The 27,540-nt window shown below is 40.2% G+C and overlaps 1 protein-coding gene, 1 long non-coding RNA gene and 1 other non-coding gene across 3 annotated transcripts in view; 2 read left to right on the top strand and 1 right to left on the bottom strand.

The window, feature by feature from the left end:
- Nucleotides 1–1,813: 1,813 nt before the first annotated feature.
- Nucleotides 1,814–26,862, top strand: HAS2 (hyaluronan synthase 2). The gene is made up of 4 exons (XM_016127581.2): nt 1,814–2,397; nt 13,722–14,348; nt 23,708–23,809; nt 25,224–26,862. The coding sequence occupies exons 2-4, from the start codon at nt 13,722–13,724 to the stop codon at nt 26,151–26,153; spliced, it is 1,659 nt and encodes a 552-aa protein (XP_015983067.1). The 5' UTR covers nt 1,814–2,397; the 3' UTR covers nt 26,154–26,862.
- LOC118612202 lies at nt 18,208–18,326 on the top strand. The gene has a single exon (XR_004954800.1). It is a non-coding gene; the product is annotated as a 5S ribosomal RNA (ribosomal RNA).
- The window catches only part of LOC107501438, a 33,792-nt gene continuing 32,049 nt past the window's right edge, over nt 25,798–27,540 (bottom strand). Inside the window, exon 3 of the long non-coding RNA XR_001594764.2 lies at nt 25,798–25,890. This is a non-coding gene — a long non-coding RNA (uncharacterized LOC107501438). The remainder of the gene's footprint in view (nt 25,891–27,540) is intronic.

Raw genomic sequence — 27,540 nt, 5'->3', positions numbered from 1 at the left:
TTTACTAAATGTTCTCATTGCTTGAAGTATTAGCATAGGAACGGTTAAATGCAACCGAGTAATAACGGGCGATCCTACATTATATATAGTATTCATGGGAATTGAGACCTGAGGTTAAGCGTCCCTGTAGGGTCCCACAGCTAGATAGTTGACATCACAATTGCCACATCTACTCCTAAATCAGTTTCATTCGCATGATATGTAAGAGTACCTAAATTAGATAATGTAAAAACCACTATAAAACTAAAAATCAAGAAGCAGGAGTCTGATTAAGTGGGATAGAATCGCGCTCTGTAATTTAAGCCAGTTCCTCTAGAGCCGAACCACCTCAGGCAGGGCTCAAACAAAGGCTGAAGCCTTGAAGGTTTGTAAGGGGAACTTGGTAAGTGGGTCTCCCCGGAGCGATGTGAAGTCATCAGGCCAAGGTAATGCTTGTCAGGAGTGTAACTGCCCTGTCGGGGTTGGGCTGGGGGTGGGGGTGGGGGTGGAGGCGGAAACGCTTAGTACTTTGCAGGTTTGCCCCTGGGGACTGGGTTGACTGACTACCTGGTATTGCAATAAAATACTTGACCTCTAATCACGTCCCCCCAACACCACACCCCGGGCGACGTGTTGAAAAGCATCGTTCCCAGTTTATTCGACTTTTCGGTTTTGACTTGTTCATTATTGTCTAAAATATCTGGTAAGGAAAAATAACCCAGTTTTCAAGGACTAATATAGTTCGAAAGAAATCCATACCTCAGAGGAACCTTGGAAAGGCAAGAAAGAAATCTTTTACCCTATAATAATCTCAGTGAATTCTCCAAAGACCAAATAAATTATTTGTAAACTCACTCTCATTTTTTCCTAAACAGTGCCACCTACTGACCACTTTAAGTCATCAGAAGGCGTGTTGGAGAGGACCAAAAAGAAAAAAAAATGGGCGGCGGGGGGGATGGGAAGGACCCGAGAAAACGAACTCTTTTCAGCCTTGGGGCAGTGGAAGAAAGATGAGAGAAGACCATCCCATAGCAAAAATAAGTATTTTGATTTACCTTTTTAGAAGGCTCGCAAGGAGCCAAAGCCATTTAAGGCCATGCCCTTAGAAATGGCTTTTATAAAGCGCGCTTTTTTCGAGCTCTCTGGAGGTTGGTTTTTAAAAATTCTTATTATATTTTATTTATAACGCCCGCTGTTTGCGTATTTTCTCGTTAGGGGACCAGGCTAAAAAGCATACAATTATTTTTATTATTTTTACTTTTCCCCGCGCACCCAAGGCGGGAACGTCTGTGTAAGGGGGAGGCTTGGACATTTGACATCAGCTCAGACAGTTCTGAGCTGGAGGGAAGAATGGGGTTACCAAGTGGTGGATGGACCAGTCGCCGGCTTCTTAAGAGTTGCAGCCGGCTTTGGGAGGCTCGGCGTGCGTACCCCCCCACACACACACCTCCCGGCTCTCTCACCCCCGAGCGGTTACTTACTAAGGGCACCATTCGGCTTTAAAGCAAATTACTTAAACACTACGGGGAGCCGATCGCGAAGAGAGAACCCACGTAACTCGGACAGGAGTCCGGAGACGTCTACAAGGCATGGCCTCCCAGGTCCACCGCTGGAGAAAGGAGAGACTCAGGTGGCGGCCAGCCTGTATGCCCTGCATCGCTCGGCACAAGTTAGCAATCAAGTTAATTGAATTCATTGGAGTTCAGAACCGGCCTCCAGCTCAGAGAAGGCTTTGAATGGCCAATTTCTCTCTCTCCCTCTCCCCCTCCCCGGCTCCCGCCCAGTCCCTCCCCCTCCGGCTTCCCCAGTCCGCACCTCCCTCCTCCGCCCTATTAAAACACCCACCAGCTCACTAGTTAAGACCCCCTTAAGTTGGAGGAGGCTGAAAAGCAACGACTGCGAGGAAGGAGAAGTCAAGACGTCTGGAAAGAATTACCCAGTCCTGGCTTCCAGCAGCCCATTCAACCAGGGACTTGAACCAGCCCCAGCCAAAGACTTTCTCCCGATTCCGCGCTTCCTGGGTTCTGCGGAGTCTTCACCGGGCTTTTTTTGATAGGAAAAAGAGACTTTCTGATATCAGGGGAGAGGGACTGGAGAGAGGGGGGAAAAAAGCTAAAGTTAATTTATTTTTAAAGCACAATTTTTTTGTTTTTAATTTTTAAGAATTAGAAGACTGATGTGCAACGGAAATATCACAGAGAATAGTAGAGAATTTTCCTTTTACAGTGGGGGAGAACCGAACCTTTACGACTCCCCCATCCTTTTTAAATGTTGTTTTTAAATTTTTTATTTTTTTTGGCCGGTCGTCTCAAATTCATCTGATCTCTTATTACCTCAATTTTGGAAACTGCCCGCCACCAGCCCTCCGGGACCACACAGACAGGCTGAGGACAACTTTATGACCAAGAGCTGAACAAGGTACGTTACACTGGCGCGATTTGGTGAAGGAGGAGGAGGGCCCTCGACTAGGCAGGGACAGGGGAGAAGTTATCCATAAGCGTCACAACATCTTAAAGTCAGTTTTCGACAGGAAAGTTTTAAGATCTGGACATTTCCAACAGGTTAAGAATCGGGATGTTCCAGATCGCTGTCAGGCTTAGCAGTTGTATGATTCGCCCCCCCCCCCCGCCCCTGCGGCGCCCTCCCGAAGTCCGCTGCCTCGCGGGGGGACACAGGTAGCCTCTGCCTGGGAACCGACTGCACGTCCCAGGACGTACTTTTCCATTCCGCATCTTCCGGAGCCACAAGGAGCTCCTGAGTTAGGAAACACGAATTTCCTCTGTGTAAGGAGGACGTATTCTGCACCGCCTCCTCCTTCCCCCTTACCTTCCTGTTCCTTTCCTTCTCTTCGCAGCCCCCCACCCCGCCCCCCGCCCCGCCTCGCGCTCGATATGGGGAGGAAAACCCTGGGACAGTCCAGCGCATTTTACTTCCGAGGGAGAAGCCCGCTTCTTACTTGTAACGCAAAGGGTTAAAGCGATCCGGTCTCCCAGAGAGATGGGACCCCAGAAAAGGAGGGTCCTTCGCCATCTCCCAGCTGCTACTGGCCTCGCTCGGCCACTCCCCCCTTTCCCCGGCCTCCCCTTCTTTGCACTCCCTGCACCCCATTAAAGTGTCAGGCTGAGTCTGTCCCGGCTCAGCCCCGCTCCGGAAGCCTTCCTCGGGCCAGGGGTCCTGACTCAAGCTGTGGCTGTCGCAGACCCCAGCGGGAGGAGGGCGCGCATCCCTCCTCGCCGCTCCGGGCCCGCCCACGGGCCGCCCGCCGGCTGGGCGTGCACGGGGACCGCGCGCGGCGCGCCGGCTGCTGCGAGGTCCCCGGAGCCAGTTCCGACGTGGCATGGAGCACACAGGCGCTTCTTTCCGCAGCTGCAGCAAGGGGCCTGGCCCGGTGGGGCTGTTTGGGGGCGCCGTCCCGAGTGCCCAGCCCGGGGTGGGTGGTGGGGGTCCGCGGGAGCCCGGGGGTGAAGGTGGAAGGCGAGCCAGAGGCCGGGTAGGGATGGATAATCAACACCTGGGGCGGAATCCGTCACGCTGGTTCCCGCCCAGCGCGAGCGAGGGCTCCGAAATAGGTCCCTGTGAACTGGGGGGCGGGTCTGAAAGGAGGGTCTGTGTGAGGGCGAGAACCGGGAGGCGAGGGAGGCTTTTTCCTCCAGCCAAGGAAACGCAGCCGAGGGGAAACGGCGCTGAAAGGATAATTAAGGCTGGAAAGAGGAGATGGGAGCGGAGAGGCGGTGCCTGGGGAGGCGGCTTTACAAGACCCGGCTCCGATTACACAGCCTTAGGTGCCAGCTTCCCCCGCTCCATCCCCCACACGCCCGCGCTCAAGACTTGGACTTACCCGCCCCGCCCGCCTCCGGGACGAGCGAGCTGCTCTGCTCGAGCTGCGCTCCCAGGAGGTGCGTGGAGGAGCCCTGCCCCCGCCCAGCTCCCCGCCCAGCTCCCCGCCCTTGGGGACCGTTGCTGCCGGGTGTCTCCCAAACAGCTGCCCAGAAACGCTACACTCCTCCAACCCACGTGGCTGGCTGGGATTGCCTTTGACGTAACGCTCAGGGGGGAGGTGACGCAATAGCTTGGGGAACCCTGATTGGTCAGAAAGGGCTTCCCCCGAGCTCGAGGCCTGAGTATATATAGAGTTTCAGCTCGGTATTAAGAGTAAAGCGAAGGAAGTTAGTGATGGGGTTTTGCTGGAGAAGGGAAGCAGTTGACCAGAGGGGAAACTTCACAGCTTATTGTAGCTTCCAAGGTTTCCTCCACCTGATTTACTCGTTGCCGTGAAGGCACGTGATAACGGACCTTTGAAGGTGTTCAAAGGGATTGTGAAATTTAAAAAAGGTCATTTTTACAGAATTTAAAAGGTCAACACATTCAAACATGCCGCTGAAAGGTTTTAAGTTAAAATGTGTATATTAGAATTGACTAGAACAAATAAATACATATGACCATCAAACCATTTATAGATGCAATTTTAAATTTTACAGGATAGGGTTGAAGAGAACTCTTAAATTTTAAACTTTTTCATTCCAGTGTGTCGTGCAAGTTGACACATTCATTGCATTTTTTTCTACAGGGTAAACTAGAGTACTGATTACAATCAGGTACAGTTCGTTTAATATCCATCATAACCCATTAAAGGTTTACCTAGTATTTTGGCATTTTTTTTTACACTTTCAATAAAAGTTTAACTCTTAAAGTACCTATTTTAATATGCATATTACATCGTGTACATGTTTGCAATTTAGGACTAAAGTCAGAATTCTAAATAGACATTTCTGGATTACAGCATCGTAATTAGGATTTCATCACTCCTATTTTCTTTTACTTATATGTTACCTGAGTTGCTGGTACTGTACCTAGAACTGAATCCTTACTTTATTAGAGAAAGTTACGCAGCTTGTCAAAAATTCAAGGTCTTAAATCGGTAACTAGTATCAAATTTAAAGTCACTCTACAAAGCAAAGATGATATTTAGTTGGCCACATTTCTGGAAAACGGGAATTGTGCAATTAATAAGAAATTGTTTCTAGAAAGTAAGGCAGTTTGGGTGATCATTTTTGTTAAGTCTATAGAATAACCCCACGATACTGAATTTCATGAATACTTTCTCACATGGTTTCCTTACCAGTGAAAATTTATTTTAAAATATTTTTCTTGAATTTTTAAACCAATTTATTTTCACCGATTCACTTATTTTCTATTGTCACTGAGGGGGTGGCGATCCCTTCTGGCCTAGTTATAGTACACAGTTTGCATTTCGAATCTAAGAGCAAGTAATTTGTTTCATTGTTAGCTTCTTGACTTTTAATGTGGAAGCAATGGGTTAATGAAATTGGAGAACAGAGTGTAAATCCTACAGTCCCTTTCTGGGTTCACTTTTTCTTTTTTATCCCTGCACACCCTGGCTGTGTTCCACCAAGGGGCTACAAAGGACAGAGCTATTGGCAGCTGGTATGACAGCTGAATGGCAGGACAGCTCCCTACAGAAAAATTACTTTTATCACTCTCGACTTGGTTTTAATCTTTTCCTCTGCATAGAATAAGTAACATCCCATTGCACACACTTTAAGTTATTCAAGTCTATTTTGAATGCCATGTGGACATCACATATACTGCATTGCTCATGATCTAGAAAAAATGTTACTGATGAGTCAAAATAAATATAACAAGGTCATACTGTTAAATATTTTATTACTTAAATAGATATGAATGAATGCCACTTAAATAATCTGTACTGCGGATTATTTTTAAAATGAATAAGATGCACTCCACATTTTAATGGAATTCATTATACAAAAAGTATACTCAGTCTTCAAATAACCACAGGGTAAGGCAAAATATGATCTGGCCCATAAGAAAAGTAAAATAATGGCTACTGTTTATCACATGTCTACTATGTCTTAGGCACTGAGTTAAGCACTTTACATATATTTTATCTAACACCCCCTACCCCCATCCCCACCTATAAATAAAGAAGACTTTATAAAGAAAGGAGCCTTTCTCAGAGATTAAGCAATTTACTCAGTCACAGTGTTGGTAAGGGGTGTGGATGGAATTTAATTCAAGAAATAGTAAATACTATAATGCCCTTGAACTGGTCATGCTGTGTGCCTGGATTAGTCAAGTTTTATGGAATCTTAAATAGAGGATGAATCACATTTGATTGAGAGAGATGAGGGAAGATTTCATGAAGAGACTTAGCATTTGTGGTCCATATGGCTGTGTGGGGTTCTGACCTATAGCGAGGGTTCCAAGAGCCAGTGGAAGGAAGCACATACAGAACTAAGACTCCGTGTCGAGTCTTTTTAGTTTTACCTTTTGCCACACTGACCTTGAGAATGGAGTCTAGATGGTGAAGGTCAAGAACCAATAGAGCAGTTGGGAGAATTGGCATCCTAGGAGAAATTGATCAATATTGATAGTGCAGATGAAGAGAAATCTGAAACCTAAAATCCTGGATCCAGACACAGCTCAGGTGATGAGGCCTTTCAACTGCTTACTGCCTAACCCTGCAAGCTTGGCTTGAGGTCTCTGCTAGATAACTACTAGGAACTGATTAGCATTTGACTGAAAGGAATAGATTTCTGAGAAAAGCAAGAGTTTCTAAATTTTACCTGGAACTTAAAATTAGGTAGGAATGAATAAAATCTGTGGTTTTAGTTAATACTTTATTTTTTTGTTAGGAAAAAAATCGTGACTAGTTATTGAAATTAATTTAGTATGGATATCTGTAGTGCATGTGTGAAAAACAGTTGCTTAATTGCAAGTTATCTTGAAGTGTCCTGTGGAAAAATTTTAAAAACCTTACCCAAAATGATAAACTGCAAAAGAAAGTCTTAATGTTCTGATAATATAGTGAAGAAGGGGTGAGAAATGTCTGTTTTGAAAATAATTGGAGATAACCAGTGTACTATATACTCGACACTAATAATAAAATAAAATGCAAAAAAATACTTGGGGAAATTTATGTTTGAGGGTAGATTCTTATAATTGTTCATTTAGTTACACTATAGAAGCTTGTTAGCTGCCCCAAGGATGCTCTTCAAAAAGGACTGTGATAGTTTTTTTCCAGCACAATCAAGTGTTCTTTGAATTCTAAAACAAGAAACTGAAGTCTGCTAGGTATTTATACTACCCCAAGGGAGAGCAATTAAATTAATCTCAATTTTAGTCCTAAGAAAGGATTCAATAAGTAAAGAATTAATTCTCATTAGGTTTCTATTATTTGGGACTTTGGGCAATTGAAAAAAAAAATCTAAAAGATAGTTAAGATTACCTGACAAAGCAAACTTTAGTTTCTCCATTTCCCAGAAACATGGAGCAAATCGCTTCTGTCTAGAGCAGTAAACTGGTATTATCTCTCACATATATAAACATTTTTATCAAAAGATGTAATAAAGTATAGTGGTCAAATAATCCTTGGTGTGAATATCATCAGCTCTACCATTAAGCAGTGTGTGTTTTACTCTGAGTCTTGGTTTTCTAATCTGTAAAATGGGGTAGATAGTACCTCCCAGGTTTGCTGTGAAGATGCGATGAAATGTTTTAAAGCGCTTAGCAAGGTGTCTGATATGTAAAAAGTATTCAATAAATATTGATTATTATTATTTCAGAATATATATGCAAAAGGCAATTTTCTAATCATAATAGGATAGTCGGTTTTTAAAAATCATTTTATTTAAGCTAAAAACAATAAAAATAGTTCACCTATTTCTCCAACCTTCTCACCTCCGTCAACCACCAGTCTTTGTATCTATGAGTCTGGTTTTTATCATCTATTTATTTGATTTCACATATAAGAGATATCACAAAGTATCTTTCTTTTTCTCTCTGACTCATTTCACTTGGTGCAATGCCCTCGAGGTCCAGCCATTCTGTCACAAATGTCAAGATTTCATTTTTATGCCTGAATATTCCATTTCCCCTCCCCGCCCCCACACACACCAATACACCTATCTTTACCCATTCATTCATTGATGGACACTTAAGTGTTTTCACATCTTGGCTCTTGGAAATAATGCTACCATAGTCATAGAGGCACATGTATGGTTTCAGGTTAGTGTTTTAGTTTTCTTCTATTTGTCTTTTCTAACTTTGTTTTCAACAGGTCTTCTAGAACTGGTCTGGTACCCACCACCCCCACAACCATTATCTTTAGATAGCTGAGTAAGAAATTATGGAACTGGTTTTTTAAAAAAGGAAAAAAGTGCTGGATGAGAGGTACTCAAATGGCTCAGCATATTTTCACTGCAGCAAAGATGGGGAGGGACCTGTGCTCTGTCAGTCAGTGACTGCCTGAGTCCAAATGAACTTAGTTATTCAGAATGTATTATTGAGTGCCTACTATGCGCCAGAAACCTGTTTTTTGGTACAGGAATACACGTTTGAGAACACACAAATCTATGTAGCTATAAAGTATACATTGTGCTATTTAGAAAATCAAGCAGGGTCAGGGGACAGAGTGCTAGGGGTCAAGAGAGGGCATGGTGGAGCAGTTATTTTAGAAGGGATTAGTAAGCTAAGACCTCTCAGAAGAGGTTTCTTTTGGACTAATGTCTGTAGCCTTTCCCAGATGCCGACTCTACTAATTTGAACTAACTTCAGCTTTTCCCAGATGCAACACGGAAAGACCACTTTGTGAAAGTGATAGGAACCTCACTTACCACTGCACTAGGACAGTGAGAGCAGCTGTCACTCCCTCTTATCCAACACTTGTCCTCTGGTTAATAGAAGAAGGTCAAGGGGGAAGGAAATGGCTCTAATGCCCAATGACCTATAGAACCCTGCTGGGAGTATATAATCTAACAGCAAGGCTTATATCTGCTCTCCCGGTGCAACCAACGGAAACAGGAATGCCTTTCTTATTGAAAAACAAGATTTTGGCAGCACTGCATAGATGGAACCTCTACCTTCCTGTATGACCTCATTCCATGTCCCCTTTGGCTATACCCATACAGGAAATAGTATGAGCTTAGCTATCTTAGTACTGGCTGGTTTTGTATCTACCTAAGTGCATGCCAGTTCGCCATCTTCCATAATGGCAGGAAAACAGTTTTTAAAGTTCTTTTCTACTCTTCTTATACAACACGTTTTATTAGACAGAAATGAAAGATGCTGCCTATTTTGTCACGAGGGTTCAAAGCTATTCAGCAAATATTTACTGAGAATATTCTCTAATATTCTGGCATTATGCCACTTCGTAGATTCTATTCTTGGTTTTTTGACTTTGAACAAGTTACCTAAATACTAGAGTCTTGGTTTCCTTGTCATATATATATGTTATTTGTAACATGAGATGAATAATGTATTTACCATTTAAAGTTATTCAGATGAAATAGGATCACGCTATTCAACAAAACAAACAATTTGCCCCACTGCCTGGACCTTAATAAGTGATGAATAAATGTCAGCTGACTTAACAGTGGTGCCAATAGATTGACAGATAGAGTTATATCCACTCAGCAAATATTTACTGACTACCACCTATCAATCAGATTGGTATTCAGTAAATATATTTTAAAAATATAACCCAGGTTTATGTCCTTGGGGGTACATTAGTGAAAATAGATTTAAAAAAATATCTCTTGGCTTTGTGTAACTTATATTAATTATGGTGCATAAATCATTCTTTAACACTTGGTTTGGCTTAGAATTTTGTGAAGAATAGTACTTAGTGAATAATTGTTATTAAGTACAATAGCAACTTAAAAATAAACGAATAGGTAAAGTCTGATACTGGTCAAAAAATTAAAGTTTTATATTTTAAATATTTATGAAAGGTAGATTTCTAAATCATCTCTCTATCCAGCGGTAAGATCTTGTGATCTAGGATGAAACTAACCAGATTTTCCAATTTAACGATAAAGCCATATGTCTGACAAGGAGAGTTTGCTTATGAAACAGTGTATTTGAATTGAGGATTGTCTCAGAAAGTCTCACATATGGTGCCCATATCTATGAAATCACCCAGGGGAAATTATAAAGAGACATGTCCTGTGTGTCACTGCCTGAGATCAATGTATTCCCTCAGTAAAGCTGGCTCTGAAATGTGCCTTTTGCCCTTTGACCTGGACTGAGATGCTGTGTATATAATATTAGGCAACAATGCGGTAACTTGCAGAAATATAAAGGTTCAATTCTAGCCACATTGCTGCGAGTTACTAGCAACTTTTCCCAGGCTTCAAAAGGACATTCTGTAGACTCCTATGATGTAAGAGGGTGTTTCCACTTCAGCTGTGGCCAGCAGATGCTATGTGAACACTCTCTGTCCACGTGCTGATAAAAGCAAGGAAAATATGAATAATGGAAAAAGAATAGCAGGCAGTTCTTTTGCTGGCTATGGTGATTTTAAACACAAGTGAAACACACACTTCAGCTTCTCCTTGGCAAGGGTTTTAGTCTCCTTGAAAATTTTCACTCTTGTGAGAATGACTCACGTCTTGGACACGGACAAGTTCCAAGTCTGGTGTTCCCAGCACCTTTAGGCATTGGCTAATGCACCCTTTGGGAGTTTTCAGCATCCCACCAGCTGTTTTAATTAACAAGGGATGCTGTGCTCTCTTGCCTTTCACCAAAAACTCAGCATTTTACCATTCTCCAGAAGTTTGAACTTTCCGTTTGTGTGTGATTGGGTTTATCAGGCTCACGTGTTACGTATTACGGTGTCTTGTGTAAGTGCTAGAAGCAAAACTTGCATTTATTTTTATTTGCTTCTTCATTTCTTTTTAGCTTCCTTGTTAGCTAATTCTTTAAACTACATGCATTTCTGGTTTTTAAAAACACTTTCACAAACACCGGTTTTGCTCTTCAGCGCAGCCCTGAGCAGGGCGGTTGACGAGTATTGTCATCTCTATTTATTAAAGGACAATAATGTCCACAGGCTCGAATCCTGCTGTCCAAGCCACAGTGCATGACCTAGGTTATATATCATAGGGTGAACTAAAAACAGAATGTATAATGAGTAAACGAACAAACAAAAACTCCATTTTTTTTTTTTTCTTAATATCCTGAGTCCAAGGCAGGTTTCCTGATTGGTGGCTGGCTTCTTCCATTTGGCAGTTTAAGGACCAAGTTTAAGGACTAAGCTCCCTATATTTTGGGCTCTGCCATCCCTCTAGGACCTTGTTGATAAGAGCATCAAATCTGTGGAAGGAAAAGAGATCGCAGGGCCCCCACTCTCCCTTATTAAAGTCCCTGTTAAAAGTGGCCCATCTCTGATTTCAGAAGGCCGGACTACTATGGCCACACCAAGCAGTCTGTGTTTCAAAAGTGGGAACACAATTGGTGAGCCGCTACACTCAAGTTTCCCAAGAGTATGATTCACAACTATACAGGACCACCTCAGTGTATGACCACACAGTAGAATGTGGCATTGCCTCTTGGAGCTGATCAACCCGGTGGCCACACTGACAACCAATATAATGCTAGGTGTTATGCGGACATTCAATGTTAAGTCTTGATGTGGAATAGGAAAATATAGATTACTCATAAGAGATTTTGCAGAAATAATGACTTAGCTTTCAAAAAACTAGTTGAGTTTAAAAAATTAAGTTATTTGTAAACATAACAAAAACCCTGAAGTTGGAGTGAATGATCGAATATGGGGATACCGCATTTATACCAATTATATCCCTCATTATAGTTCAGTCTTGGAAGAGAAGGAAAATAAGCTTTAGGGGCAAAAAAATATGGATACTGGGGTTTATAATAAAAAATATACAGTTGAACTCTTGAATAATGGTTAGGGATAGGGACATCTACAGCCCACGCAGTCAAAAACCCCACTATAATTTAAGTCGGTTTTCCACATTCAAGGATTCCCACTCTCACAGCATATAAGATGACCCACGCACAGTTCAAACTCACGTTCAAGGGTCTACTGTACTTCTGGTATAGAATTCCTAAAATCCTTGGAATTTCCTAAGTGCAGAGAGCCGTAGAGGTGTCTTTAGTTATGTTAGTGAGGTGATTTTGGAAGGCAGCTGTGCTCACCACTATACTACCAATGCACACAGTGAGGCGATTTTTGGAAAGCACTTAAGGATGGGATGTGATTGGAGGATTGGAACTTCCAGTCCCACCCCCAGACCTGGGAGGGGAGAGGGACTGGAGTTGCCAATGGCTGATGATTTGATCAATCATGCCTATGTCATGAAGCCTCCTTAAAATCCCACAAGGAGAGTGGAGAGCTTCTGGGTTCGTGATTTGGGGAGAGAAGGAAACTCAGTGAGACTGTGGAAGCTCTGTGCCCTTTCCCTACATGTCGCCCCATGCATCTCTTCCATCTGGCTGTTCCTGAATTACATCCATTTATAATCAGCCAATAATGCGGTGAGTAGATGAGTTTCCTGAGTTATGTGAGCTGCTCTAGCAAATTAATTGGATCCAAGGTGTGGGGTCTTGGGAGCCTCTGGTTTGTAGTCAGTCAATCAGAGGTGTGGGCAACTACCTGGGCTTGGGACTGGCATCTGAAGAGGGGTTTGGGGTGGGAGCATTCTTGTGGGACTGAACCCTTAAAATGTGGACACTTTTGGATATCTAGGGTCAGAATTGAGTTAAATTATCGGTCACCCAGCTGGTGTCCAGAGAATGCTTACTGGATATTTGGGAAACCTCCTCCCCGACAAATTGAAATTGGGTCCAGGGACTCAAAAAGAAAAATGAAATAAAAAGGTCTATCAGGCACCTCTTTTATGTTCAGCATTGCAGGTGCTTTAAAAGACAAAGAGTAAAAGGGTCCTTCTTTATCTGTTATTTGTTCGAAACCTTAATCGGGAAGGAAGAGTACAAAATTGACTATTCTTAAGAGCCCGAAATGTGTTTCAAGTCTAATGTGTTAGAGCTTTTAAGAGAATGGAAACTTCTCATGAAATTAAGCACGCTGCTATTTCTGCTTTATGATTTATTTCTACATACATTTATTGTGTGCCTCCTGTGTTCCAGTAAGGTTCCTGATCCCCAGGTCTAACCATCTGGTGTCAGTGATGTGGACAGAGGAGACAAATATTTGAACAGAATAATGAAGTTCAGAATTACAACGCTTTGATAAATGACTGTGCAAGATACCTAGGCATAAAGTATTTCTAATGTTAACAGAAAAAATTGAGTCTAAAATCCTTCATTTAACAGATTAAAAAACTGAGGCCCAGAGAGGTAAAACAACTCTGTAAAGGTCACACAGCAGCTAATGCTGGTAGTAAAATCCACGTGTTCTGATTTCCAGCCTCAGCTGGCTGCATGGAAAGGGTGCGAGCTGAGGGATCTGCACTGGAGATGAGATGAAATTACACGTGAGGAATTTAGCAAAATCTCTTGTGGATTTTTTTACTGGTCAGTATTGGGGATAAGGGGACAATGTGGCATAGGAAGAAAAATTGCCTTGCTTGTTAGGAAATCTAGGTTCTACACCTCCCTAGCTATGACCACACACATAGAATGCATCCTTAGACACATGATCTAACACTAAAAATAGTGCTTCCATGTATTTATTTAACACATTATGCTTTTCTATAGCGCCTTGTACCATCATCTCATTTATTTGGCTCTTGAAACAGAAAGGTATCCTTATCTCTATTTTGCAGGTGAGCAAACTGAGATGCAGAAAAGGATATGGCTGGTTAAGTGAGAAACTCAGGGTTAGAACTCCCGAATGCCTCCACTCCGGACCGATACTCTCCCTATGATACCATGTATATAACAAGTGTGGGACAGGGATCGTTAACCAAGACTGTTATTTGATTATGTTACAGATGCATTGTGAGAGGTTTCTATGCATCCTGAGAATAATTGGAACCACACTTTTTGGAGTGTCTCTCCTCCTGGGAATCACAGCTGCTTATATTGTTGGCTACCAGTTTATCCAAACAGACAATTACTACTTCTCTTTTGGACTGTATGGTGCCTTTTTAGCATCACACCTCATCATCCAAAGCCTGTTTGCTTTTTTGGAGCACCGAAAAATGAAAAAATCCCTAGAAACCCCCATCAAACTGAACAAAACTGTTGCTCTTTGCATCGCTGCATATCAGGAAGACCCAGGCTACTTACGGAAATGCTTGCAATCTGTGAAGAGGCTCACCTACCCTGGAATTAAGGTGGTCATGGTCATCGACGGGAACTCAGAAGATGACCTTTACATGATGGACATCTTCAGTGAGGTCATGGGCAGGGACAAGTCAGCCACTTATATCTGGAAGAACAATTTTCACGAGAAGGGTCCCGGTGAGACGGATGAGTCGCATAAAGAAAGCTCGCAACATGTGACCCAGTTGGTCTTGTCCAACAAAAGTATTTGCATCATGCAAAAATGGGGTGGAAAAAGAGAAGTCATGTACACGGCCTTCAGAGCACTGGGACGAAGTGTGGATTATGTACAGGTAGGTTTCCAAATTCCTGCCAGGGCAAACATACATTTAAATAAAGCAGCTTTTGTATCTCTCTAGTCATATGCTTATAGCCCATCCTTGTCACTTCTGAACACAGTACTCCTTTCAGTCCATTTGAAAACGGCATGACTGTTTGAAAGCACATTTTGAAAGAGAGAGAAAAAAATCCTTGTAAAACCGTTAAGACTATCTATGAAAATGCTTAACTGGTACAGTGTGATGGGTTGGAAATCAAGATTATTTTGAACAGGAGACCCTTCCTTTTTTTTCTCTCCCCTTCTCTTCCCTTCTCTGCCCCCTTGGCTGTGCCAAGTCAAATTCAACGTCATTTTCCACACTCTTAAAAATCTCCAGCCTTGTAAGAAAATAGTGTCTGCCAAGCAGAAGGGTCTTGAGAAAATCTGCAGCGGGCCCAAGGGAAGGCTATAAAATGATTTTCATGGAGACTGGACAAAATGGGGGTGATGAGAACAATTTCGATTGAAAAGGCTAAGAAATTCAAAACTGAGACAGAGAGAGAAAGAACAGGAAAATGAAAAGGGAGAAAGAAAAAAAAAACCTTGCAAAACCAAAGTAATGTTTATTTCACTCCCAAACAGCATTACCTCACTGCAACTTGACCTTTGAAAGCATTTGTGATGGTGTTTGCTTGCATGAGAATTAGACGGGCTGTGTCTCATTAATTCCCTGACTTCTCACTCTAAGATTTCTTCTCTCCTAGTTCTTATTGAAGCTTTCTTCTTGAGGATGCTAATAGGGTCCCTGTGAATTTTCTAGTTGTAATTTTCTGAAAATACTTTAGTTAGATTTTGCTTATCAAGAAGAAAGAAATGTCTCTGTTTTTGTTTTTTTGTTTTTTTCTTTGTTGTTATTGTTTTTTTAATCCACTGGGACACTCTTCTCCTTCTCTTAAAAGGGCAATCCTAGTTTCCAGAAGACCCATCCTATGCCTCGGGCCGTTATTGCTTCCAAGCCATGCTCAGTGGGTCTCTCTGTGTAATGGGATGAGGATGCACATTGGCATTAGGGTCAGTCGACTGAGGTTCTGGTCTAGATATTTTTACTAGCTGGATGACCTTGAGCCAGGACTCCCTCAGCCTGTTTTCTGTATAGAAAAAACTAATGACTTCAAATATATATATATGTAACTGTACAAAAATTACAAAGGTAGCAAAATCATTAATGATCATATTGTTAATAACAAAACATTTGCTGTTAATATTATTATTATTATTGGGGATCATCTAGTCCTTACTCAAATTATACATGTCAATTGCTACCACATGGTTAATTTTGGTTAATATCTGAAGAGTTTTGAAGCATTTCATCACTTTATGCCAATCTACATATTGATCTTCCTTTTAGGGAGTTTCTAGGTTTTCGCCCTAGGTTTCCCTTAATTTCTAGAAATTCCACAATTAAGGTAGTTTCAGTTAACACAGGACATTTTTACTTATTTACATAGTGCAACTTCAGGCCCAGATGATGGATGAAATGACCCACTTAAGGGAAAGGATGACTGGGGAAGTTACAGAGGATTTGACGAATGAAGCTCTGGACCTAAGATGAGAAAACATCTGTTTTGATATTTTGCTTTTAATTCTAGTTAAAACAATTGCTAAAGTTGTCATTTCTAATCAAAACATAATTGTGTGGGTATTCTTTTTTTTTTTAAAAAAACCCGCTCCTCCCAAATCTCCTTTTCCCATCATTCTTGTTTTGAATTTTGTTTGTATCCTTGACAACTTGACATTGTGCCTGTCGAGGAAAAAAAATAATACAAAATATAAAAGGTTGGAGTAGGCTTCCTGCTTAGCGCCCTAATCAGGCTGGAGCACTTTGCTTCCTTCAGGCTGAATGAAGCCTCTGTATAGACAGATGGGAGCAGCAGCTGGTGATCCTCCTGGGATCCACGTCTATTCCAGGTGCTCCAACACGGGTGGCATTCTGAAACCAGGTAATTCCATCATGCCATCCCTTCATCAAATTCCCCAATAGTTAATGATGTGTGTCCTATAAAAATGGAAATGTCACAAGATTCAAACTAATATACTATCGCCTAATGTTTGGAGTGACCGAACCGGGGTCTGAAAGTTGCAGAGAAGCAACCACAGAAAGACAGAGAGAAGGGGGGTAGCGGATGTTGGCTATGAAGCATTACAAGTGATTGAGTGATGGAACTTGGAGCTTAGGTCAATTAGGGAAGGAAGGAAGGAAAGTTCGGGTGCTAATACACAAGAGAATATGGGGGGTAGGGGAAGAAATTGACCATCTGTTCATATACTTACTAACCTGGCTGGAGAACACTGCTTAACTGTGCAGAGAAATGGCCAAAATGATTGGTTTCCAGTTGCAGCTGGGGCTTTGGCACTGGTCAGCACTCCCTTTACTTGATCCTGAATAGATGTCTTGCTCAGTGCTCTCATGACCTATTATTTCATACCTTCACCATCCCAGCTCCCTACCCAAACTCCTCCCTGCTTAACTACTAACAGATGACTTTGCCTCCTGTGAAAGACAAAATCAAAAGTACTGGTTCTGGATGCCATTGAGATCTTCCTTACTCTCTCCTGCTTGTAGTTCCAAGGGTTCCCAACCTCACTTCCCATCTCCAGGTTAACCTTTCTACCTGAGGTCCCAGGCTTTCTGGGTCGGCACCCTCTGGTCTCATCCAGAACATGGCTTTACATCAGTCATTACCTCTTCCTCTATCTCTCTCAGTTTCCGTCTATACTTCTTCCTCTCTGACTACTGCCTCAGCTTGAAAGCCATTCGGATAACTAAAGCTGACATGGAATATGGGGGGAGCCTATAGGAGGAAGCCAGTGGTAGCAGATTCATCTATGACGCTAGTGGCTGCTTTTAGAGATGAAGCTAGAAAAACAGAAGAAAAATAATAAAGTGAGAAAAGAAGATGAAGGAAACGAGAAATAAAGAGATTGAGAAAATTTTTCTTAATTTTTATTCAAAGTATTTTCTGGGGAAGCTTAGCTTTTTTTAAAAGTAGGACAGATTCTGACCTGTCTGGATATGGCTTAAGGTAGGGCATACATCTTTTTTTTTTACCTTTTCAAAGGAATATTTATATTAGATTTTTATTTACCGAAGTAATACGTCTATGGTAGTGTGTTTTAAAAGTATAGAAAAGCACAGTGTGCAAAATTAAAATCATCTGTAACAAATACATGACCCAGACTATCAAATTTAATACTTTCTAGTGAATATCTTTCTATTTTTCCCTTATTTTTAAAACAACTTTTGGGATTATATTGTATTTACTTTTTGTGTGTTTTTTAAAATACTTATTATCAGAAGACTTAAATATCTTTTGATATCTAGATTATATAATTGCTTTATTACTGTCTCTTATCATCAAACATGAATGATGTAAGTGGCAAACATAAGTCACCACCAGTTTATGTGACAAAAGGAAAAACATTATCCCCTGAAGTGTTCATAGGGATTTTGCAGGTAGAAAATACACAATAAGTATAGACATTTTCAAAAGGAAAGAATATAGGCAATTTTATTATTAATTTAGTTTGGCAGCATCTAGGTACCCAAGCAAGATTCCTTGAGCATCAGAAAAGACTAAATCGTTCCTAATAGAGTTGACCCTCGCTATTCATGGATTTCTGTTTTAAGTAGCTTCACATTCAGCAGGTTCCATGTCAATGAAGAGACACCTACCTAGTCAAGGTGCAACAAAAACTTTTGTACGATTTGCTGGGTCCATGGTCTGCCCTTTGCTAAATGATGTACTTGTGCACATAATTTTCCTATATCTTTTCCCTAGTAAGCAACCCTATCTAAGGACTCTTACATTGACTGCTCAAGAATTCAATTTATCATCTACAATCATGCCACCCTGAACAAGCCCGATCCCGTCTGATCTCGGAAGCTAAGCAGGGTTGGGCCTGGTTTGTACTTGGATGGGAGACCACCTAGAAAGATCAGGTGTTGTAGGTGTAAAAAATAAAAAAAGAGATTATAAGCTGACAAGGTCCTTGCAGTCTGCGAGGTCAACCAAGCGTTGCCTTGCCTAAAAAAAGAAAAAAAAGAATTCAATTTGTTTCATCTAAATTTATTGTGTATTGGACTAGGCATTGGACTAGGCATTGAGTGAGTCAGGGCTTTTTTTTTACAGTAATAATAAAGACTCCTTTTCTCAGTGGACTAGTGTCCTTAGTTTGTGCGTCTGGTTTTGGTTTATCCCTTCTTAGTATATATGGCTTCCTTTTATTGAGCATTTATTATGAGCTAGCTTTTACTGTTTTACATACATTATCTAAGTAACTTAGCATTACAACAAACTTAATGAGGTGGAAGCAATTATCCATATCTTTCAACTGAGGATGGAAGCTTAGGAAGGTAAGGAGTCCTAGGTCTCGGAAGCCATAGTCCAAGTATCTACGACTGGTACATGGTGGATTGGGATGTAGATCTTTTGTGTAGTGCTTCATTTTCTTTTCAGCAGTGTGTCTGCTCTGGTATTGTACTGTTAGGAGTTCAGGGAGACTGGCACCATCTTGTGTTTGCTAGATGGGAATGTGAGTTTTTTTTCTTCTGGCCAACCTTTTTACTAGAGAAATTGGGGGAGGGAAAAGATGGGTAAGAGGAGCTTTCCATTTACTTTGTGGTTACGTGGTGGCAGGAAAGCTGGGTAGTGGGTTCATGACCAAAAATTAATTCCATACACTCTAGGAAAAAAAAGTCTCACTGGGTTAAGGTTAAGATAAAGGGTCAAGGTTAAGAAAGGGTTGAGCCCTACAAGCAGGCAAAGGATAAAGGCAGTAGCAATAGAAGGAGTCTTGATTTATTGTCAGTCTGTTTCCTCACTGAAGGCAGCCAGAGTAATGAAGATTTCCTCTTGCTGTATGCTCTCTGTGCCCTCGAAGTGGTATTGGGGGTGGGGGCGGGAGGGGGGGTGGGGAGAGCGGGAGGGAGATCCATCAGTCAGTCTGAAAGGAAACATTAAGAAATAGTGAAATGTGGAAGCTTGGCATTTTAGACTTGGGTCTTAGAATTAAAAGGCATTTAGTAGGATAAGTAATATTTCTAGAAGAGATTTTTATTTAAATTACAGCGAGGTAGATTGACTTTAAGATCAATGAGATAAGTTAGAATGGACTTAAGAGTCTAAAAACATGTGTAACAGACTATGGACTTAGTCTATAACTAATTATTATGGGTAGTTCCAGACACATTTGAATGTCTTCATTATGATAAGAGATTGATATGAAATTAATTCCCTGTTCCTTTTAGAGATTCTCTCAATTGAGCAAGTCATCTATTTGTAGTAATGATCATCATGATCCTGTAGGTATATGTTTACTTAAGGAGTATAAAAATTAAAAATGATTACCTAATACTAAGGTCATACTTCTATAGTACTTTGTCATTTACAAAGTACTTTTCTAAGCAGTGTGTTATCCAGTATCATAATGATGGTAAATGACTGGTTCAAGGTCATAGGAGTAGGAAGATAAAGGACTCAAGACTTAATTGGCTTCTTGATTTGTTCTTATAATATGCAAATCTTGGCTAAAGAATTAATGTTTTACACTTTTTCTTCAGTTGCTGTTATTTATAACATGGAGATAGTGGCAACCTTTAAAAAATCTACTAGAATTAAAATTGAGGCTTTGAACATATTTAATCTCAACTCGTTTTTACTTTTTGTTTTTATTTTAGGAAAAGAGAACCTTCCCCCTACAACCAATTATTTTAGTCTCAAGGTTGGCAAACTTCGCTTGTGAAAGGCCTGATAGTAAATATTAGGCTTTACAGGCCATACGGTCTCTGTTGCAATTCATCAACTTTGCTGTTTGAGTGTGAAAGCAGCCGTAGATAGATAATATAAAAATGAATGTGCATACCTGGTTCCAGTAAAACTTTATGGACACTAAAATTTAAATTACATACAATTTCCATGTGTTACAAACTATTTGTTTCTGATTTTCAAATATGTAAAAAGATAAAAACATTTTTAACCCACAGGCCATATCGAAACAGATGGCAGGCCAGACTTGGCCTACAGACCTTAGTCTGCCACCCCCTGTTCTATTTAGGAAAGGGGACGGCCCTCATCTTGGCTAGGATGATGAAGGAAGACGAGCCGGTGGTATTCGCACTTGAGTTGATAATTCTGTGGTTAAGAATGAGGTGGCTGGTTCTTCCCAATACTATCTTTTTGTCTTGATATTTTCCACTTATTTTAGTCAAAATTTGGTGACTTCATTTCCATATCTTGCAGTGAGAAATCTTATGACTAGTGAGCATGCGGTTTAAAGAAATTACAGTGATATGGTCACTATAGACAAAAAGAGGTTTTGATGTGTTCTCTTAATTGCTTCTGGTATGCAAAGCATGCCTTGTAGTTTTTCTCCTTGTGAGGTTAAGTTCTGTGTGAACTAGTATATGTCCCATACAGTTTCTAGCCTAAAGCTAAACAGCCAAGCGACATTCATGAAATTATATACTTGTTATTAACTGGTAAAGAGACAACTAGAAATCCTGTACCCACAAATCTGATTTTAAGAGGGGCTAAAGTTATGCTTCTTGCACACTAAAAAATAAATACTATTAGGTCTGTGACTATACATGTTTCTACAGACCGTCATAGATGCTGGCTTTCTATTTGGCATGCTATCACTAAATAACATCCAGAAACTGAACTTCAGGTTCTTCAATCCCACTATATAGCAAACCCCTTTCCAAAAGATTTCTCAGAGCTTTCCCTTCTGACGGTTAAAACTCAACATGCAAATAAACAGGCTCCTTCAGAGAACTCCTGGTACATCACTGTTGAAAACTGGGAGAGTCAGGGCCAATTTAAATACGCAGAACCTCAGAAGTTCGGCTCAAGTTTAGTCTTTTCTAAGGGGCAGTTCCTTTGGTCTGCTTGTGCTCACAAGGAGGTGGAGTTACTTGAACATAAATTCTGGATTGCCCCCTTCCTGTTGTTTTTTAGTCTTATTTTAGCTTTCTGGTTTTACCTTTCCGGGCTGAGTCAACATAGGTGGGTGTGGCCATGAACTCTCAGGACGTCGGATTCTAAGCTAAAGGTGGATTGAACTTCTCCCTTCACTTTCTCTATGGTCCTTACAGACCTGCCTGCCCTGTAGCCACATACAAACCAGCGATGGACAAGGCATGGCAGAGGCGCAACATGGCTTTGGAGAAATTTTCTTTAGGCTTCTGAAGCTTGAGGTGCTTGAGTACAAATCCAAGTGTTATTAAAATCCTATTTTTTACAATGAGAAACTAATGCCTAGCTGCTAATTTTTTTTTTCTTTAAAATAAGTGAGACACAGACCATGCTGGACCAAACCAGAATGCCGAAAAATGAAAATAAGTAAATAAACCAGCAAGTAAATAAATGTGTTTTTATTTAGGAAATGGATACTTCTAAGTAAGTCCAGTAAAATTAAAAATTCAAAAGTTAACCCTGAAATTGATATCATTAGTTAAATCCAGAGAAGTAATAAGTTCATTTTTAATATCTGGATGCTTTAGATACTCCTTATGTCATAAGTTTCAATAATGCATTTAAATTGCTGTCTTCACCAACATTCTTTAACATTTTTTTCAGAAAAAGATAGCTATTAGAAAAATTGAATGGCACATTTTAAAAAAATGTCGAGATTCCCTAGCTAATTATGCAGAGGACTCATGAGTTTATATCTATATATCTTTACATATGTGTAAACGAGTTTTCTTCAACTTGGAGAGTTTATTCTACAAATTTTTCTTAGGTGTGTTTTTTGTTTCCATTCAAAACTGGTATACTAAATCCCTACCATTTTTATAAAGTTGTTCAAAAACTGTAAAAATAATTACTTTCAATTTAAATAAATAGGGTGAATTTTAATTAAATTCATCCAGTGTAGCCAGATTTGATGGCAAAATGATGGGAATTGCAAATAACAATCCCAGTCTCTGTCAATGGTGTTATTGTTTGAATGAGAATGTGAAACTGGCTCATTACATGTCAACTCTGATCACTTTATTACTACTAAGGCCTTGCTGCATCCCTCAGAAAAGAATATTGTATCTTAATAGGTATCAGTCAGGGATAGAGAGGCAGTGGCATTCTCCCAATTCTTATTTCATTCGATCATGTGGAAGAAGCGCCATCCACAGGTATAACCCACTTGCGCAAAAGCTAGGAGTCTTTCCCAGCTGTCTCACTCCTCCCTAAGGGAAGTGGCTTAATCTGATTGTTGAGTATGGCAGGAGTAAGGGACAGCCCGGCTCCTCCCTTCCTCCTTCTGCTGGCAGTGGCTTCCACCACGGAGCAGGTACCTATCACACCTTGAGAAGGAGCATGCTCAGGATGTGCAGGGGAGGCCGGCCCCACTTCGGTGCTGTTTAGAATTGATTAACATTTAATACTGGAGGACGTAAATTATGAAGCCCACTTCTCTACAGATATAAGCCCTGTTCTTCGTATCAGCTTCAAGAGTATACAGGTGATATTTTGATTTCTCATCACTTCCATTCTGGTTCATTTTCCAATTGGTTCAGAAAGTAGCCTGGAAAGAAAAGCACTGTTTGTAACCTTGTCCCCTGGGCCTCCGATGGAAGTGTCCACCAGGGGTTCATGGGTATAGAATAATCCAAATAATTTTCTTGAAGTTATAGTTGGTTTGGTTTCAGAATTGCTTTTTTTTTTTTTTTTAACCCATATAAGGATCGTTTTAGCATTTCTAGAACAGCTTAAGATAATTTACATCTGTTCTTATATACAAAGAGAGAGGTGAGTACTTACTACTCCAGAATAAAAAGGTGGTCTGAGTGTCACGCTGGTTCCCTTCCTGAGGCAATGTCATCTGCTAAACCCAGAATTATACAACCAGCTGTAAGAGAATTTTCTGTCTTTTATTCCTTCTGTTAACATGTGCCTCTTTTCATACTGTCATAAAAGTTTTCCTATCATCATTCACACCTGAGGGACAAGTTGCCTAATAGCCTTATTTAAGCCAAATTGAAAAAAAAATCCTGGGTGACCAACCCAGGATGTTTTCTAAAAACTGGGATGTTGCTGGGACATGAGACTTTCATCACCCAAATTGAGACCATCTGTGGCAGAGCGGGACAAGCTGGGTGCCCTGCGACACACACTTACACATCACTTCAGCTGTTCTATCCAGCAAGGTCATTAACTTAAATATTGAACTTGCTGAAAACAAGCTCTTTGTATTGGCCACGATCTAACAAACTCTGTCATCCTGTGATACGTGCTCATTGAGGCCTTCCAATGATAAGGCTGAATATGCCTATGCCCAGTTTTGACTGTATGGCGCACACTCCCAGTTTTTCTTTTTCTAACATTCTTTTCTTTGCAGGTTTGTGATTCAGACACCATGCTCGACCCAGCTTCATCTGTGGAGATGGTAAAAGTTTTGGAAGAGGACCCCATGGTTGGAGGTGTCGGTGGAGATGTCCAGGTGCAGATGGCTTCACTTTTCGCATGAATCACTTTTAGTAGCGCTCTTACTCACTGATTCATTGAACATGTATTTACTACACAATAAACTCTGTGACAGGTATTGGTTTTGATGCTAGAGACACGTTAGAATGTGCCTTAGACTCACTTCACTGCCTCTTCTAGGATTCCTTTTCTTAATCCTAAATTATAACTCATGTCTGTGGTGGTCGATAAATTATATACAACATAATGTAAATGTGTAATGATTTCCACCAGATCTTCTTGAGCCATAATTTACTATTCTGGAAAACTCTAATGTTGGAGTTCATTTAGTTGCAAATGAACTACAGTGTAGTGGAAGATGGATTCTATATCTTATATCTATGTAATTAGACTAATATGTGGTTAATCAAAAATCCAAATTGGAAAACAAAGGAAGAAAAGAGAAACAACTCAAATTTATACTAGTGAGAAAGGCAAGCAAAAAGCAATTAATTAATAAGTGGGTTGTTTTCTAATGATTATTCTCACTAATTATTGTTTATTTCCAATTAGCTGCTATTTAATGGAGAAACAGTTAGGGAAACAAATATTAATGAAGGCAATTTGAAATTTGTCGAATGGGAAAATGAATATGTGAAAATATGTAAAGATTAAAATGAATCTTTTGCAAGTAGGAGATTAGATTTGAGCAAAAGGTGAAAAGCACACTGAAATTTTACTTTGATAACCCATTCTGTCTATGCATGGTGACAGTGAAGACAACGAAAATGCGCTGTGATGGACAAAAATTAACCTGGCGATAAAAAGGAAACATGTAAAATCCAGATGAACACTGAACGAAATTGCGACAGAGGGAAGAATTTAGAAATATTGCCAAGAAAAAGCTGATAATTTTGAATAGCCTTTCCACAGAGCATTACTTCAGGATTCAGGTTTTGGGAGTAGGCCAGAGTAAACCCTTTTATCACTGGCATTACGAAAAAGTGGGGAGGAGAGGGAAAATTTATAGCCAAGGATTGGTTGAATTGGAAATGAACCAGAACAGGAGGGAATAGGACTTAAAACTTTCAAATCTTTAATGGTAGGAAGGAGTGTCTGGGGAGAAGAATTTAGGGACTGAGAACTAAAGCCTAAAAAAAAAAAATCTCAATTATTATAGCATAACAAGAACAAAAAGCATAGCAAAATGAGGACAGAGCAATAATGTAGAAAAAATATTTATCATCAAAGAGTCCCAACACATGCACACAACTTATCAAATTAATCTAGTAATATAGGGTCAGAGAAAATAAAATATCATGTCAAAAAGAGGAAGAAAGCCAAAGTAAGAGGACCAAATAACAAACCTCACCCCAGATAGTAACCTCACAATTTGTTGGTATTTTTAGCTAAGGCTTATCTTTGGTTTACTTATGTTTTCTTTCTTGCAGATTTTAAACAAGTATGACTCCTGGATCTCCTTCCTCAGCAGTGTGAGATACTGGATGGCTTTTAACATAGAAAGGGCCTGTCAGTCTTATTTTGGGTGTGTCCAGTGCATTAGCGGACCTCTGGGGATGTACAGAAACTCCTTGCTGCATGAATTTGTGGAAGACTGGTACAATCAGGAATTTATGGGCAGCCAGTGCAGTTTTGGCGATGATCGGCATCTAACGAACCGAGTGCTGAGTCTGGGCTATGCAACAAAGTACACAGCTCGATCCAAGTGCCTTACGGAAACGCCTGTAGAATATCTCAGATGGTTAAACCAACAGACCCGTTGGAGCAAGTCGTACTTCCGAGAGTGGCTGTACAATGCCATGTGGTTTCATAAACATCACTTGTGGATGACCTACGAAGCGGTGATCACTGGATTTTTCCCTTTCTTTCTCATTGCCACAGTAATCCAGCTCTTCTATCGGGGTAAAATTTGGAACATCCTTCTCTTCTTGTTAACTGTCCAGTTAGTAGGTCTCATAAAATCATCCTTTGCCAGCTGCCTTAGAGGAAATATCGTCATGGTCTTCATGTCCCTCTACTCGGTGTTGTACATGTCGAGTTTACTTCCCGCCAAGATGTTTGCAATCGCAACGATAAACAAAGCTGGGTGGGGCACATCTGGAAGGAAAACGATCGTTGTTAATTTCATAGGACTCATTCCAGTATCAGTTTGGTTTACAATTCTCCTGGGTGGTGTGATTTTCACCATTTATAAGGAATCTAAAAAGCCATTCTCAGAATCCAAACAGACAGTTCTCATTGTTGGAACGTTGCTCTATCTATGCTATTGGGTCATGCTTTTGACTCTGTATGTGGTTCTCATCAATAAATGTGGCAGGCGGAAGAAGGGACAACAGTATGACATGGTGCTTGATGTATGATCTTGCATTGTTTGACGTTTGCAATCAGACATGCAGACACACACAAAACTTTAGTTCCTCTAGGGACTGTACAGTACCGTGGCATCAGATAATGCTGCCAGAGGAGACATATCACTGCTGCTGGGACTTGAACAAAGACATTTCTATGGGTTTATTTTGATTCTGCCAAAGTAAAATGATAACATCAACAAGAAGAAACTCAGATCGAACCTGGTATTTCTATGAAAATGGGAAGTCTTCTTTGTTTATGCACTTTTTCCTTACTGTACATCCACCTAACAGTGTTTTTGCTCTATATACCTCACTAGCCATGCTTTACGTGGGTTATCATGGAAGAAAAGGATTTTGGAAACTCAAGGAAAAGTTCTTACAACATATACAACCTAACTTATGGACTGTGTTGATAGTTATTATTTTTTTTTTTTAGGAAGGATTTTCTGTTTAACTTTACCAAATGAAATGCCAAAGGAAATTTTAAAGGCCATTGGCTGTGCTGTATTTTTATATAATTGTACTGTGTTTTAAAATTTTGTATGCCAATTTTTAAAACAAAATTTGCGTATTCTATATTTTACTTCTCTGCCAAAATACACCTGTTCTTTTTTTTTTTTTTTTAAAAATTCAAACTTATAAAAAACCTACCCAAAATGTGAAGCTTGGTTGACTGATGTTCATGATAGAAAGAATAAAATGTTTCTCTCTCACTTTACCTTTTAAAATCGAAGAGTTTATTTCTGTGAAAAAGTATTTAAACATTTCGATATTTTAACTTTTTTTCATTTCTTTTAGAAAAGGTTAATATACCTGTCACAATTTGGGAGTAAAAATACATATGTAGGTGTACAAAAAAAAAGTAAGTCATTGAAAATCAAGGCCAAAGGGGTAGAAAAGTGCAATTTTTTCATAAAGTTATAAAAAGGGAATGCTAGTCCTCAGAAAACACTGGGCATCCAGCACTGGACATGACATGAATATCGAAGATGAATAATCGTTGGAGATTCTGGCGGTGTTTTCCCAGGCCAAGTAAAAAGGAAAGTGGAAAAAAAAAATTATCTGTATAATTTGGACAACTACAACGCAGTCAATCATTTTGTTCTGTGGCTTGAATTCACCAGATCCTGTCTATATAGTGAACATTTTTCACCTGCCTTTTTCTTTCAGCTTGCCAATTCACAGTACGTTAGTATGAGGTTTCCACATTTGAGTCAGATAAATTATAATATAAAAGCATATAGATTCAAGATAGCAGATTCAAGTTTTATCTTTTTTATTTTCTAGGGGAGTTTTTTTTTTTTTAATTATACAGATAATTTTTTCATCTCTTCTATTCTTGGCCTACATAAATATGTTTACATAGTAGAAATGATATCAAGGTTTAATAATTATA

This window comes from Rousettus aegyptiacus, unplaced genomic scaffold (genome assembly GCF_014176215.1).
Source record: "Rousettus aegyptiacus isolate mRouAeg1 unplaced genomic scaffold, mRouAeg1.p scaffold_m13_p_15, whole genome shotgun sequence".
In the NCBI taxonomy this organism is placed as follows: Eukaryota; Metazoa; Chordata; class Mammalia; order Chiroptera; family Pteropodidae; genus Rousettus; species Rousettus aegyptiacus.
Note: the sequence above shows the minus strand (reverse complement) of the source record. Positions and strands in the feature narration are given on the sequence as shown.